Genomic DNA, 17,005 nt, shown 5'->3' on the forward strand with positions numbered 1-17,005 from the left:
CGGTGGTGACGCGGCGGGCAGGGACCGGCTCCGGGGACCGGGCGCGCACGGCTGCGGGGCCAGGGCGCCCCGGGGACCCGGCCATGGAGGAGGACGCGGGAGCCGCCGGCGCGGCGCCCGAGCCCGAAGCCGAGCCCGCGCCGGAGGCTGAGGCGGGCGCTGGTCTGTCCGAGGCGTTCTCCCGGCTCTGGACCGACGTGATGGGCATCCTGGTGAGTTACCTGGAGAAGCGGAGGCGCGGGGAGGGCCGGTCGAGGGACCCGGGAGCAGGCAGCCCCCCGGCGCCGCGGCGCTCCCTTCGCGCTCGCAGACTCGAAAGCCCACCCCTCGGGGTCGTCCTTCTCTGGCTCTAGCTCTTAGGGGGTTAAATACACACGGTTTAGGATTTCAAACCCTAATTCAAAAGATAACCAGCCACAGATCACATCAAAGATATATTTTTTAAACAATCGGGTATGATACTCCACAGTTTAATCTGGGACACCTGCTGAGAAGTTGGTGTGGAAAAGACAGAGTCCTTCAAAGAATAGATGTAAATAAATACTGTTTGGCTGCTGTGCTTTCACAGTCGGATTTGGGAAGAGGCTGATGTTACTGATGTTTACCTCTTCACCATGTGTTGTCTGACCCGGAGAGGAAAACAATTATCTCCTTACTCAGAACCACAGAAAGTTTACTTTGTTTGCAGTTTTCCAACTTGTAGAATTACAGGATATTTGTTATGTGTTTGGGACTAAAAACAATAAGACTTATTTTTCTAAATCTGTATTGTCATGCATTTTGAAATGTCCAGTAACTAAACCCGCCCATGGATTTGGCATAATTTCTGAAAAATAGTTCTTAGGCATGGAGGATGAAGCTTTAACTTGTTCAGGGTTCAGTGCCTTGAGGAATTAGTAGATTTGCTTTGGTGGAGCTATAGGTAGGCAGGTAGACTGGAATCAGATGGGTGGGGTTCTTACAGTCAGACATCTTACTCCACACATTAAAAAGTCAATTTCAGTGGAAAGATTCGGAATTGGGAGTTGTGTAGATCATTGGAAGAGGCTCTAGATTTACTTGTTTTTTTTTCTTGTTTTTTTTTTTTTTTAAATAGGAGGAGGTGTAGTTTATAGAAAACTCTTCTTTGGTAATGATGAAACCATTTTTAGCACAGTAATTAAGCTTTTGGACTTTGGAGTGAGTTAGCCTGGATTCAAATCCCAGCCCTCCCATTGACTGACTGCATGATCTTGGCTAAGGTACCCAACTCCACTGACCTTCTATTTCATTACCTGAAAAGTGAAGCAAAGATTTGCTTCTTTGGTTTTCTGAGATTTAGCTAAGCTGATATATAGCTAGTGCTCTATACTGATACATAGTAGGTGCTTAATAAAAAATAGCTCTCTTTCTATTTTTTTTTCTTGCAAATGATCTTGTGTCTCAACTTTCCAGACATCCTAAAGTCCCAGTTATTCCGTTTTCAGGTGTCCTTTGGTATTTATGATTATTCCTGTACAGAGAGCCAGGGAAGGTTCATCAAAGATTTCTATCTGCTCGTCTCACTCTCCGATATTTTATTTTAATTAATTAATTTTTTGAAAGCAGATTTATTCAGGGAGATACCCACTCCATAGACAGAGTGTGGGCCATCTCAGAATGACTCTCCAATGTTTAAAAGATATATATTAAAAAATTTTTAAGTTAATGCTTTTTGCATTTTCTGAACATTACTGATGAATATGGGCCTTCGGTGAAATTCCAGAAAACCCGATGAACATATATAAAAGTTGTGGCGATAGATTGTTTTTTAAGTTTATCAAGCAGGAAGCTTATCTTGTTATTTCTTGCTTAGGTCTCTGTAAATTTTCAGGCACTGAGAAAATTGGCTTGATGACATCACATTGCATCCCTTACTAGGGTGTGGGCTGGGGAGGGAAGGGTTAGAGATGCTCACTTGAACTGAAGTGTGGGTTCAGGGTTGTTTGGGGGCCGGGGTGGCATGGACCACTTTCTGAAGATTTGCTTTCCCTTCCCTGGCAGATTCCAGCGCTGCTGGGTCAGTTGTAGCAGAGTGTTCTTTGGCTGAGTTAGAAGATGGGGTGGGGCTCAAGAAGCCCAAACCTATTATTCAAAAGGCAGATGCAGGAGAAAAGAAAATATGTGCTTCTTACAGAGCTAATAGTTCCGTGTGAGGCTGAAAGACGGTAAAGATTGTCCCAAACAGGTAGTGTTCACCCGTGTTTTCCCATCTTTTATAAGGTCTTATTTTGCTTTAAGTCTTGGGTATCAAGATTGTTCCTTAGTGAAAAGGCAGGCAAAGAAGACATAGATTACCTGCTGTCCTTTGTACGTGCCTGTAAGAAGTCACCAGGGGAAAAGGATCTTTATTCTGCTTTTAGAAAGCTGCCATCCAAGTGTTTATAAGAAACTATATCTTCGGAAGAAAGTATCAAGACACGAAACTGACAGCTGACTTTCTCTGTTCTTATGGAGATAAAAGACACCATTTCCTTCATTTTGTATTTAAAATATGGCATTTTGCAATCATCTGTCAGCCTAGACAGGTTGAAGTGACTTGATCTTTGGCACATATACATTGTTAGTGGAAATGTCAGACTGCACCCCAGTTCTCTGACCTCCACCAGTCAGGAGCCTGATGCCGTGATGCTCCATAGTTAACTATCCCAGATCAACTTGGTAGTAATGTAATGACATCCAGTCATTTTAGGCAAGCGCTGTTTGGAAGATTGGGAGAGTAGAGGTAGCAGGGGAATTATACATCCAGACATAATACTTAGCAGATTTCAGGCACAGTTGCTACTTTATTTTTTAGATTCTTCTTAGAGTAAAGATGTAAACTTCAAAGCTTATTAGGTTAAAACTTTTTTTAAATGAATGAGCACAGCTCCTCTTTCCTGAAGATGCAGTACAGCGAGAAGCCCTCGGCATCCCTACCCCCTTGGATTTTGTTGGGTCTAACCCGGGGATGGGGGAGAGTGTTGCCCCAGAGGCATTGATCTCGGTAAATACAGGATGGCTGTCTGAGTTCATTGGGACACATTTTACATTTAAATTAATTCAGTCCTGCGCAGTTCAGCACCAATCAGTTGCTTTTATATAATTGCTAACAAAACGCTTATTTAGAGAAGTGATAGTGTAATTTATGGCATGAAAATGTTTGAGTGTGTTGGAGTGAATAAAATGCTGACAAGTGAATATGTAAATAGAGAGTTAAGAGAAAATGAGTTTACAAAACCACTGTGGATGTGAGCGCCTGGAGGGCATGGTCTGTATTTCACTTTCTTCTACCTGCAGGGCTTGGGCCTTACTGGGTGCTGAGAATATGCTTTTATTGAGTGAAAAAGGAAAGAAGTATGTACTCTTAAATGCAGGAGCCGCCACTCCAAAATACAGTTCTGTAGAGACTCACGCCCTGGCTATAATGGGGTGCATTTATGAAGACTTTAATAAATTCTGCTTAGGCCAAAGCTACCACTTGGACAGTTGCGTCATGCATACTTAAATCCTGGCACTTCCACTGAAAATGTAATGGCAAATTGCGAAATGTTTGTAGACCCTGAGTAATTAAACCGTGGCCTTCTTGCGAAACACCCTATTCTGTTCTCTGACTCGGCAACGTGTGGTCTGCCTGGGTTTTCAAAGCCTGTCACCTTTCACGATGACATGCTTAGACTTCTGTTGAGAAGTGCAGTATGGGATTCTGCTCTTTTATCTTTACTCCCTGGTTGCAGACAAAGCATTCCTTTTTCTTTTTTGAGGTGGGGGAGAGTAGTTTTTTTAAGAGTAGGAATTGCTGAGGTTATCAGATGAGGTAGATCATGTTTTCAGCGCCAAGTATCCATTTGGTAACTTGTGATGGTTCAGAAATTTTTCCTCCAGAATTCGAGGACTTCTTAAAAGGCCTTTAAAGCTACTTGTTCTCACTTGGAAAGGGAGAGGAAGGGAGTTAGTAAGTGACTATTGTTTGCAGGATCCTGCAAGATGCACCTCCCCCAAACCTTACATTTCCCTGCTATGTTCCTACAATTTACACCCATTTCCTAGCAATGCTTGGAAAATATCCATTGTGTAGACAAACTCTACTGGAGGACCTTCCCCTACTCTTAATTCCTATTCAAGCTACAGAAAAGAATGTAGTAGCTTTATCTGTTAAGTTTATCTTTAGGTTAAGTTATCAGCTAGGTTCATTCTGTTCAAGTTTATCGGCTAGGTTCATTCTGTCTTGCTGTTTACTCTTAAAAGACCCTCCTTTTGCTCTGTATTTTTGGGCAAAGTGTAGGGGAGGGGAGGCGTCAGTGAGATCCCTAGAGGGCTTTTAAAATGCAAACTCCTTTGTACAGACCAGTGTGTAATTTACATATTCTCTGGGCGGTGTCTTACGGTTAAGCCCTTCAGCTAATGACTTAATTTTTTAGGTCTTGGAATCTGAGAGCCAGCCCCAGTTTCCAATATTCTGACTTCGTCTTGATGTTTTGTCCCTGGTAGCCGGCTGAAAGCCTATGGCTTTTATATAAGTAGAGAGATTGCAGGGTGATGTAGCGGAAGACACTGACTGAAGAGACCTTGGAAGTGAGTCCTCAACTCCCTCATTTAAAGAGGAGGGATGGAAGGGCTTGAGGCAGCAGTGTAGGGACCAGAACTTAGACCTACCGATTTTCATTTCTTTGCCAAAGTTAAGTCTTACAGTTCTGGCTGGGGTCCTTAATTTGCTGTCAAAAGAGGCTCTGGGACTTCCCTGGCTGTCCAGTGGTTAAGATGTCGTGCTCACAAGGCAGGGGGCACGGGTCGTGGGGGAAGTAAGATACCGCATGCCCTAAGGTGCAGCCAAAAAAAAAAAAAAAAAGCTAAAAAGAGGCCTTTGCATTAAAGCAACTGTTCATGCTCTCCGTCTTCCCACATCCTGCTTTCATTTGCTGCTCTCTACCTTGTAACCCTTCCCTCTTCCACCTGGCTCGTTCTGCATCCTTGTTCACCACCGTTGACTCTCAACTTCCAATGATAGAATGCAGCAACGTGGGGAGGGGAAGGCAGTGCTCACAAGGGCTGAGTCGTGGTGCTGTGCGGGGCCCTTCCCAAACTTACCTTAATTGGTCCTCTCACTGTGACCAGTGAGCATTATTGTCCCCATTTTACAGTGGAGAGGTAAACGTGCATGTCCTGAATCACCCAGACAGTAAACAGGAGCTGGGATTTGGATCATGTGTTATTTCCTGGAAATTAACTCGTAGTTGCAGTTTTATAGTTCGTTCTTTCACATCTCTATCGAGACATCTATTGACTGCATCCACTGTCCCTCCCCTAAATACCCAGTCCTGCGGTGTAGTGTGCAGATCGCCCCAAAGAGCACGGAGTTGGGGAGGGCTGACGGCGGTGCTGGTGCAGGAAGTCCAGTCCCAGAAATGCCTTTCAGTTTGGGCCCTGGCAGTGAGTAGGCTTCACCTGAGAGGTGTTTCCCAGTGAGGGCTAAGGAGGAAAGAAGAGAGGAAGGGCCTTCTGGACAGAGCCAAGGGAAAGAAAGATGGGAGAGCAGAGAGCACTGAGGTGGGTGCCAGGTCCTGAGTGCTGCAGTAGCTGCGGTCATTCTGTAGGCTTCAGTGAGAAGCCATTTTGCAGAATTTTAAATTGACGTGTGTCATGATCACTTTTTAGAAAAGTGACTTTTGGGGGTGATGAGTTGGTGATGAGTCAGTGATCCAGGCAAGAGAAGATGAGAGCTTGGATTAAATGTTTATGAAACATACCAGTTTATCTATCACCTGGCTTCTATTAGTCCCCATATTTTACTCTATAAGGAGTCAAGCATTGCTCATGGTAATTTACTTCTGATAAATTCTTTTACGCTCAAGAGTAGGCTTGGTTAATGCAAGAGATTTTTAGGCATGTTGTAGTGTTGTGATTTCTTTTTTTTCATTCTAAAGAAGTATCTATCTTGACACATCTATGTGTACACATATCTACTTACCTGTCTCTCTGTACTGCAGTAAATGATTTGGTTCCTTAAAGAGGGGAATTATTATTTATAACAATATACACACAATGCTATAGCTAAATGATGTTTAATACCATCTTTTAAAAGCTAATTCTAGGGACTTTCCTGGTGCAGTGGTTAAGAACCTGCCTTCCAATGCAGGGGATGTGGGTTTGATCCTTGGTTGAGGAACTAAGATCCCACATGCCGCGCCGGACAACTAAGCCCACGCGCCACGATGAAAGATACCGCGTGCCACAACTAAGACACGTTGCAGACAAAAATTTTAAAAAAAAAAAGATAATTCTAGAGAACAGTAAAATAGAGGGAAATATTCAGTTGGGCATATTGATCCATAAGCAAATCTGTAGCTCAGTTTTACAAAGGACATAAGAGGAAAACCTGTAACTAGCAGTTTACTTAATGTATTCTTTTTAAGAGTACTTTATGCTTCAAACTTAACCATCATAATCCTACTGTGATATATGATGTACTTATCCATGGTTTACACACATTCTTTTCTTAAGGTAGAAATAAAATTGACCTCAAAATAATAAATTTAGATGGATAGAGTCTAAGACTAAGAATTAACTGTACCATTTCATACCAGTGAGTATAGACTAAGACTAAAAGAATTAACCAAACCTTCCGACTAATTTTGAGATAAAATGTATTTTTATGATGACCTGGACTTGTCATTTATCAGATGGTATGCTCATTTATTTATTAATTTAATTTGGTAATGAGACCTGAAATTTGTAGGTCTGTTCCTCATTAGCTTTGCTCCTAGGCAGCTGTCTAGTGTCCCACCCTTTGTTCCATAAGATGTTTCACTGGGTAGCATTAATTCTTTATGAGTTGAGATGCCTCATAGAGATAACCTAGTTTGTATTTTTTCTTGCTTGTCAAGCCCTGTAATAGAGACGACTCAGGCATGGAGATTGGAGACCCAGGCCTTAGAGTATCTTAGAGACTTGGAAGACAAAAGCTTGATAATAAGATAGTTTTTCCTCTCTGTAATCCCCAATTTTTTCTTTTCGGAAGAGATCTCCTATTGTCTTTCACCTTTCTAAGCTGATTGGTAAAAACGTGAAGACATTTGAGTTTATAATGACTGCTCTGTAGACTTTTGTTCCATGTCTCCATAGAGATACTTTGTGGCTCTCCTTGGTGTCTATGACGTAGATTTGATTCATGATTTATTTTGTTGCTTCATCCATTGTTTGTTTGGTTTTACAGCAAGTAGTGAGTGAGGAAGGTCCAGTGTGTCTACACATCACTCTCTGCCTGGTTGTGGCTGTGGCTTCATTTTCTGTCCTGGCATGCAGAATTAAAAGTGGAATTACAAGGGAAAGGAAAAGAAATGCATATAATTGTAATTTTAACTAAAAGTATCACTGAAGGGCAGAATAAAAAATTTTTAGTATGTATCCTGAGCCCTAGTTACTTTAAAAATTTATCCTAGTTAATTTTGGGGACTTGAGTACTTTTGCCTAAGACTTGCTGTCAACCGATACATTTTTCACACTAGAGCTAAAAAAGGTTTTTATGCTTTTTTGGGCGCTCTTAAAAATAGAGTGTTTCAATATTAAGTTATTTGTTATAAAGAAGAAAGGAATATTCTAGTTTAAGGATAAGTATCTTCGCTATAGGCTTACATCCATTTTCAGAGGATTTTAAAGGCCACACTTAAAGATAAACCATTAACAATTTTACAGGCGTCCTTGTTTTGGATATGCACAGGGTTAAAAAAAATTTTTTTTTTTCAACAAAGCAATGAGATACCCCTTCACACCTGTAACAATGGCCAAAATCTGGAACACTGACAACACCAAATGCTGAAGAGGATGTGGAGCAACAGGAACTCTTGTTTATTGCTGGTGAGAATGAAAAATGGTACAGACACTTTGGAAGACAGTTTGGCATTTTCTTAACAAAACTAAGCCATCTTTTTACCATCCAGTCCAGCAACTGCACTCCTTGGTATTTGCCCGCAGAAGGTGAAAACTTATGTCCACACAAAAACCTGCACACAGCTGTTTGTAGCAGCTTTATTCATAATTGCCAAAATGTGGAAGCAACCAAGAGGTCCTTCAGGAGATGAATGGACAAATAAAGTGTGGTGGAATATTATTTAGTGCTAAAAAGAAATGAACCATCAAGCCATCAAAAGATGTGGAAGAACCCTAAATGTATATTACAAAGTGAAAGAAGCCCACCTGAAAAGTTTTCTATTCTGACTACATGACGTTTTGGAAAAGGCAAAACTGTGGATACAGTGAAAAGATCAGGGGTTGGAGGGAGGGAGGGATGAATAAATGGAGCACAGAGGACTTTTATAATGATGGATAGATAGATGTACAACACCAAGAGTGAACCGTAATGCAGACTTTGGATTTGGGGTGATTATGATGTGACACTGTATGTTCATCAGCTGTAACAAAGGTTCCACTCTAATGAGTACGATGGGTTTATTTCAACACCACCAAGCAATTCTCAAATTCTCAGTGGACACTGATGGAGTTTCCCACAAATTTAACTCATGTCTGACACTATCTACTAGTGTCAGATCCCAGAGGTTAGGGGCTCAGTCCCAAAGACTGTCCCTATTTCAGCTGCCAATCACAAGTCCAGATTGTTATTTGTGCTTCTGAACGACTGGCTATAAGTTGGAAGTTCCTGCATCCCCCCCTGGGGTTCCATTAATTTGCTAGATCAGCTCACAGAACTCAGGAAACCAATTTATTTGTTAGATTAACCAGTTTACTTACTAGATTACTGGTTTGTTATGAAGGGGTATAACTCAGGAACAGCCAGATGCAAGAGTTGCTTAGGGTGAGGTAGGTGGGAAGGGGCGAGGAGCTTCCATCCTCTCTGGGACACCACTCTCCCTGAATCTTCACGTGGTCACCAATCCAGAAGCTCTCTGAACTCTGTCCTTTTAGGTTTTTATGGAGGCTTCATTATGTAGGCATGCTTGATTACATCATTGGCCTTTGGTAACTGAACTCAATCTCCAGCCCCTCTTCCCTTCAAGGAGGTTGCTGGGTAAGGGTGGGGTGAGACTGAAAGTTCTTACCCTCTAATTACTTGGTCTTCCTGGTGACCAGCTCCATCCCGAGGCTATCTAGGAGCCCCAGCCTAAGTGCCTCATTAGCATAAACTCAGATGTGCTCTGAAGGGATTCCTAATGAGTGACAAAAGATGCTCCTATCACTCCAAATTCCAAGGGTTGGGACCCCTGTACCAGGGCTGGGAAGAAGACCAAGTATCTGTCTCCTGTAAGTCACAATATGACAGTGGGGGATATTGATAATGAGGGAGGCTCTGCCTGTTTGAGGGTAGGAGATATATTGAAAAATCTCTGTACCTTCCCTTCAACTTTGCTGTCAGTCTTAAGCTGCTAAAAAAATGAAGTCAATAAGAAAAAGATAATTAAATTTTTTTGTTGTTTTAATCAAGAGAAGGGTAACAGAATGAGAACATTTAAAAACAAAAAAATTGATTAAACACCTCTTAGAAAACTGAAAGGTTATTCCGTGAGGGAGTTAAGAGCAAAGGAAGCTGTTCAGAGTGGCTTCAAATCCTGGCTTCAGCGTTTAGTGGACCTGTGACCTGGGTGAGTTCCTGAACCATTCGATGTCTTGGTTTCCTCGTCAGTAAAATGAGGATGATAGCCACTCACATCATTGGGTCTGGTAAGATTAATTAAATCACTAGACCTGTGCATGGCATATGGTAAGCAGATCATAAATGTTCATTATTATTAGCTGTTAACGGTTAAATCTCCTTTAGCTGGAATATGAATTAATTTCCCTTCATTCTCAGCTTCAGATGGAGTGATGATCTGATTCCACATGTTCAATTTAGGATTGATATTAACTATTGATTTAATGTATGTCACATGTCCTTTTTCGAATACACAATTTAAAAACAAATGCATAAATCGCTTCAAAGTATTAACCTTCAGGTTTCATGTTAGGAAAATGATCTGTATACTCGAGAGAAAATGTATGAAACTTGTGAATAGGCAGGGTTTTCTGGAGGCAAGAAGGTATTTGTAAGGAAAACATATTTTCTGTTGAAATGGTGTCCAGATTGCTATTTGCAGTTCTCTTGTGACTAAGTAGCACAATAATATGAGATCATTTTAATAGTTGACTTCTTAGAAACATGTAAAATATTGAAAGCATCCACTTAACTAATGATTTTATTTTTTGAATGCTGGGCTCATGTAGATGTACTAAATATACTTTCATTATCTTGAACTTTCTTGTGAAATATTCTCCCAGGGTTTTATTGAATTAACCAACGTTTTTGTCAAGGTTGCTAAACATTCATTCTGTATTTTTGCATCTTAATTAGGAATCTTCCGTCTCCAATCAAGAAGTTATAAAAGCGTCATACGGTAATGTCCCCACCAGAGCCCAAAAGCAACCTGCAAACACATGTCAGTGTGAACGTGATAGAAAATGGGATTGCTTGTGGTTTGAGAAAGATTATTATTATTATTTATTATTATTATGCAGTATGCCACTTATATACATTTTAATTGGGGGGGGGTAACTTCACTATGCATCTATAGAAAACATGAAGGAACTTGAAACTTTGGGAAAGTCTGTAAAGATGAACATTGGATGCTGGAGAGATAAGACATTTCATTTTTAAAGCATATTTTATCATGAAATACAGTTTTATTGAAAACGTTTCACAAAAGTATAGTCTTAGGACATAGCCTACTGGGGAAAGGTCATTAATGCCTCTGCAGCATTTTGCTTCTAGTTATGTAACATGTGGTGCCCAGGTGGTGACTTAATGAAAGGCCCCTCATAACACTGGTGCATGGTAGTGATTTGCCCTGATTAGGATATTATGAAACTGAGGCTAAGCGATGAGCATTAAAGTAAATAGGTGTCAAATGATTCATAAAACATACATGAAAGATACACTGAAATCCACGTCATGTAACTTTAGCACTAGCAGAGAACTATGTATTGTTTCAACAGACCAGACTGTCAGCTGCTAACCTCCACATTCTATATCAAAGCACTGTTCCGCTTGTCACATCACTGAAAGACTGCACATTCCAGAGCTTGTGTCTTTAGAAAGCGGGGTATCTTCCATGGTGGAAGAGTTTCCATAGAAACCGGAGGGGAGGCAAGTACAACTAATACACTCCTTAGCCATCAAGAGATTTTCAGCAGGTCACATCCCTTACTCTTAAGAAGTGCTGCTCTAGAGATTAGATGATAATACTTACATTGGCATATAATTCGTTACGTTTCATGGTGTGTCCTTTACATGCATCGACTGGTTTAATGCCCTTATAGCTACCAGAAACCCAGCCTTGTTGGCAGCCACAGTTCTCTAGCCCGGTGAGTAATCTAGGGTTCCTGGTTTCCTTTTCAAACACACTGACATTTCATTGCCCATATTTTAATACCCATAATTCAACAATTTCTGGTTGATTCTGGTTTCTGTAAATTCTAGGCTTCTAAGTTTTCATCTATTTTATCTGTGAAATAGAGGTGAAACACTGAAGTTATATCTTTGCAAGTATTTTCAAATGCTCCTCCGAAGTAGACCAGGCTCAGCTGGATGTGGGCTCTGCTGTTTTTTGAGCAGAGTTTGGGGGTGAAGCCAGAAAGTGATCCCTAGTCTGGATTTCCCCATTTTCTACCCAAGCTGCCTGGTCCCTGGGGTCTTGGATGCTATAGGGTGGGTCAGCGTGGCAAACACTCAAGACTTTGCAGGCTCACCTCTTCCAAGGAGGCAGAGGGCAGCACAAACGTCTGGTGTCTCATTGTTACCAGCTTGCCACAAATTCTAGAAAATCCAGACTTTTGTTCTCATGACTTCCAGTTCTGTGGAAAACAGGAAGGCCCACTTTCACAACACTGGGAAAAGCAGACTCTCCTATTGTCAGCCAAAAAGTTTTGCAAGCTGCAAAAGAGTTTGGTTTTATGACACAAGGTTTACATATTTTTTTAAAACAAGATTTTTAAAAAGACACGCAAACCTTTCATTTGTATACCTGTGGACTTACTTGCAGACAAGCTTACGGGTGTTCTGTTTCAAGTCCTTACATATAAAGAAGAAAATCTGGGACAAGAGTTGCTCAAGGGCACTAGGTTACAGATGGTTTCAAAGGATCAGCCGAAGACCAAGTGAACAAGCCAAAGCAAGACTGGTTTAAATTCCTGCATTTGCTCGTTAGGTCAAGATAAGTAAGTACTGAATTATGCAGTGTAGTTGGCAGCAGGGACTGATGAAGCTCCAAAGGTTGTTTCGGGAGAAAAATGACTTAACAAAATGAATGAGGGCTGGGGGGAGTGACACACTACCTTCTGGTGTCCCCTGAAGATCTAAATCAAAACAAGTTTTATTAGTGCAGAGAAAAGCACGCTGGTGTTGTTGCAGTGCCTTGGATGTGACGATAGTCACAGCTGTACAACTAGGGATAGAGCCAACATTCTGACGTATCTGTTAAAACTAAAGGCGATCACCTTTTTTTCATAATATTTAAGTCACTACTTCTTAGACCATTAGCAGTCAATTAATTGGTTCTTCGGCTTACGGTTTTCTAACGCTTTGCGTATCTATTGTCCTTGATGGGACTTTTATTTAAAAAATATAAGCATATATTCTTTGTGGCAATGTAGGGAGAGTGTGCAGGATAGAATCAAAATTTTTTTCTGCAAACTAAAGGAACTTAGAAATTCAGTTGTCAGCGGATTCTTTGGAGGACTTCTTTATTGATTCCTATGCAGCTCTACATTCCATGCTTCCTTGAAGCCTCAGAACTCGGTGGATAGAACAAGGAACATTCTACGGTTTGCTACCCAGTCACCCATTGTAATTATTTTTTTTCTCAAGGAATTTGGAGGTTATATTTTTGTGTAGTAGTTGGAATATTCTTTGAAACGTGACTGCCATCAAGACTTGTTTATAAAGCCATTTTAGCAAAGATGTTATGGGGCAGAAAGAGAAGAGTAATAATAAAAATGGTATTGTTGGCAGCTGATATTGACTGATTGATCATATACTACGTGCCAAACACTGTATTAAGCTCTTTCCATGCGTTATCTCATTTCATTGTCCCTATAACCCTGTGAAATAGTGGTATGGGTTGAACTGTAACCCCCCAAAGAAGATGTGTTAAAGCCTTTTTTTAAAATTAACTAATTAATTAATTAGGTTGCGCTGGGTCTTACTTAGTTGCCTCAGGCGGGCTCCTTGGTTGTGGCTCGCCAGCTCCTTAGTTGCTGTACGCGGGCTCCCGAGTTGTGGCATGTGAACACTTAGTTGTGGCGCGCGTGTGGGATCTAGTTCCCTGACCAGGGATCGAACCTGGGCCCCCTGCATTGGGAGCTTGGAGTCTTATCCACTGAGCCGCCAGGGAAGTCCCTTAAAGTCTTAACCCTCAGTCTTAATCTCAGAATGCAGCCGTATTTGGAAATAGGATCTTTGTAGATTTAATCAAGTTAAGATGAGGTTGTTAGAGTGGCCCCTAATCCAGAGTGGAAATTTGGACACAGACACCGGCATACACAGAGGGAAGATGATGTGAAGACACATATAGACAGAGACAACTATATGAAAATGGAGGATTAGAGTGATGCATCTATTAAGCCATGGAATGCCAAAGATTGCTGGCAAACCACCACAAGCTAGGAATGGGCACGGAAGGATTCCCCTACAGGTTGCAGAGGAAGCATGGCCCTGCTGAAACCTCGATTTTGGACTTCTAGCCTCTAGAATGGTGAGACAATGCATTTATGTTTCAAGTCACCCCAGTTTTTGGTACTTTGGAATACAGCAGTCCTAGAAAACGGATACAGATGGGCGCTTTGTTATCTTCTTTCTACAGGGGAGCAGCTGTTGGGAAAAGGAGCAAGGGTTAAAGAAAGCAGAACTTTTCCCAGGAAAGTTTTAGTACTTTGCACAGACCGATACCTTGACCAGGAGGAGAAGGAAAATTGACAAGATAGGTAAACAGTGAGCCTCAGTAAGAACGTGACCAGGGCAGCACAGACACCTGTGCAACAAGCGCTTACTGGCTTTGGGTGGTTCCGCCAGGCATGAGGAAGACAGACTCCTCTATTCCTCTCCCAAGTGCTAGGGGGTAACAAGAGGGACAAAGGTGGAGGGAAGTGTTTCCTTCGTGATGGTCCAGCATTTCTCATCTGAGGAGCTGAGGAATGAAGTGGACTTGGGAAATTGCATTGTATCCCATCTTCTCACCCAAATAAGCCCTCAGGCAAGTGCCTACAGCTTTTCCCTCTTCTGCTCACCATTATTATTACGGTTTCTCTCTCTCTGTATTATATCTATCGATAAAGAGAGAGAGAGAGAAAGAGATGCAAGTGAGGGGTGGATGGGCGGGGGTGATAAGGAAATGGAGACTTAACAGTGCCTTACATCTTTGTTGTGAAGTGATAGAATTGAACTAGTCCTCCAAAGGCTGCTGCCCCCACCGCCGTCTCAACCACTACCCAGAAGAGAAGTTGGGAGAGCCTGCGGAGACAAAACAGATGTCCCATTGCTGCTAGATTTCTTGAACTGATTTCTAGGGTGGGGCAAATAAGCTGGGGGAGGGAGGAGGGTCAGAGAATCTGGCAAAGGCCTTTGGGGGGTGGGGCTACATGGCCCCCAAGGAATGTTGGTGGTGATGCCTGTAAATATCAGGCTGTACTCTTTCACCCTTGGGCCACCCTTTGAATTTTCTGCCCTCAGTCCTTCAAATCCAGTAAGAGCGAGATGAATCATGGTATTCCATAAGGCCTGTATTAGGAAAGGAGTGATGGGGGTTTCTAGATGAAAACATTAACCACTGCTTGAGGCTTCTCCTGGTACCATTTTATTCCCCTGGTCTTTGAGACTGTATAGAATGCCACAGGGATCTTACCTATGATGGAAGATTTGAGGAGTCTGAAACCACTCCTTGTGGGATTGCTGAGGGTTAGGAATGAAAGTAAGAGAGGGTATGGAGAAAATGGAAATAATTTGTAATGTGTTTTATTTTATTCTCTGTGGATTCTTTACTGGACATTTTAGTTAAAATCTTATGGGATATTCATCCTAAAAGGTTCAGACCCCTGAGCAAATTAATTTGAATCCCCACCATTCGTTCAGAATAAATGCTTTCAGAGAACTGTTTCTGTAAAGTGCAATAAGAATGAAGAGTTAGGAAAATTAAATTTCCTACATCATCTGTAGCCCATCCTGCTGGTAATGGACTGCTCCCTGTGGTACATTACCAGAGATTACTTTTCCAACTCTAGTTCAATGATTCAAGCCAAAACCTTCATCACTTCCCTTTGGAGACTATTACACAGCCCAGCAGACATCCTATTAAGAAACTCCTGATTTGCGGAGGAAAAGGAAAATTTTTAAGTTGAGACTGAGAAGGAAGATGATTCATGGTCCCGAAGGAGGAAGGTGCCTGAAGCTTTCAGAGATGGCCCCTAGCTGCCACACCTTCTTTTGGAAACACACTCACCAAGGGCCCTCGGGAAGTCCATGGAGTGAGCGCATGGACCAGAGTGTAGTCCCTTAAAGGAGTGAAGAAACAGCAATTTGGAATCAAGCTCAGCAATGGGTAAAAAAGGGTGTAGGACACCTCCTTAATGTAATGTGGGAGTTAAAAATGCAAAAGTTGGCTGCCCTGAGCACATTTAGAGTTTGTGATTCAATATTCAAGAAGAATATAAAACCAGAAATTGCTGTAGTTGGGGCAGGAAATGACTCAAGGCCAAAAGGAAGATTTCTGTTGGTGCCTGGTCAAGGTGAGGGTCAATTCTGGCTGGTGGCTCTGTCTGTGATTGACAGGCTTGCTGACACAGGGATAGAGCGATAGCACTGTTCCCAAGAGTTTTGACAGCAGCAAACACTGCAAAGTGGTAACAGTGAAACACGAAGTCAATACAGTATCAGTAGAGGTCTCCTCGCAGCTCTCCATTCCCCACCCCACGCGCCATCACCCACCCTCCCATCCAGAAGTAGAGTGTTCCTGAGACTTCATAAGCTGAAATGGCGTAAAGTGAAGAAACAGTTGCCTTAGGATACATCTTGCTAACGGATGCACAAAGTACATCTGTTGACCTTTGAACAACACGGTGGTAGGGGGGTCTGACCCCCGCCCACCCCCATCAAAAATTCACAGAAATCTGCATACTGCTATCTCTGCCTCAAAAACAAAAGAATTGATAAATGACTCACCCAAGGGCGGGAAGCTGAAACGGGATAGAATCAGGACTCATACCCTAGTTCTTTGATTCCTTGTAGTGTGATCTCTTTTCCCTAAAAATACAGGTACTATATTAATTGAAAAGAATCCACATGTAAGTGGATGTATGCAGTTCAGTTGTGTGTTGTTCAAGGGTCAACTGTAAATCGAGGTAAAGCACAGATGATCAGACCCAGTTCAAAGCTATGGCATCTTGAGGCTGAGAGACTGAGTATGGTTCCCGGGGAAGGAGGTGTGCGCTGCAAAACATACACTGATCTCAAATTACCCTTTTCCCCTTTTTCATAAAAATGGAAATCCTCTTTGGGTTTCCTTCGGTTAGCAAGAACAGGGCCTAATGCAGGTCTTTCGTAAACGTGAAGTCGTGTAAAGCGAACTTTTGAAAAGCGAGGGATACTTGCATTATAAAAGACAGCACATTCTACGATTTACAAAACTCTTTTCTCCAAGTATTTTACCACCGTGTCGCCTTTTGACCAGGCAAGTTCCTGACTGTCATGCTTCACTGTTATATAATTTACAATTCTGGACTGGTTTTTTATAGGAGATCTCGGGATGTGGCAAAAACAGTATTTTTCTTCTCTGAATATGCGTTAGCACCCACTATTTGTATCGCTCATTTGACATTTACAGTCTTTAGGAGGCCTATTAGCCATTTTATTTGTTGGATCGAACTCTGACTACCTTTTTAATTTTTTACTGAGACCTGCGGGGCGGGGGGGGCCCAGGCGCTCCCTACCAAGATGCTGAGGGGGTTGGTCACAGTGCAGATGTTGCCCCCCGCC

At 42.0% G+C, this 17,005-nt stretch overlaps 1 protein-coding gene across 1 annotated transcript in view; it reads left to right on the plus strand.

Annotated features, from left to right (window-relative positions):
* The first annotated feature begins 83 nt into the window (after window positions 1-83).
* SASH1 (SAM and SH3 domain containing 1) overlaps window positions 84-17,005 on the plus strand; it is a 182,356-nt gene continuing 165,434 nt past the window's right edge. Inside the window, exon 1 of the mRNA XM_007453214.1 lies at window positions 84-212. Coding sequence (XP_007453276.1) covers window positions 84-212 — 129 coding nt within the window. The remainder of the gene's footprint in view (window positions 213-17,005) is intronic.

The sequence above is a fragment of the Lipotes vexillifer genome, unplaced genomic scaffold, assembly GCF_000442215.2.
Source record: "Lipotes vexillifer unplaced genomic scaffold, Lipotes_vexillifer_v1.1 scaffold1161, whole genome shotgun sequence".
NCBI classification, from domain to species: Eukaryota; Metazoa; Chordata; class Mammalia; order Artiodactyla; family Lipotidae; genus Lipotes; species Lipotes vexillifer.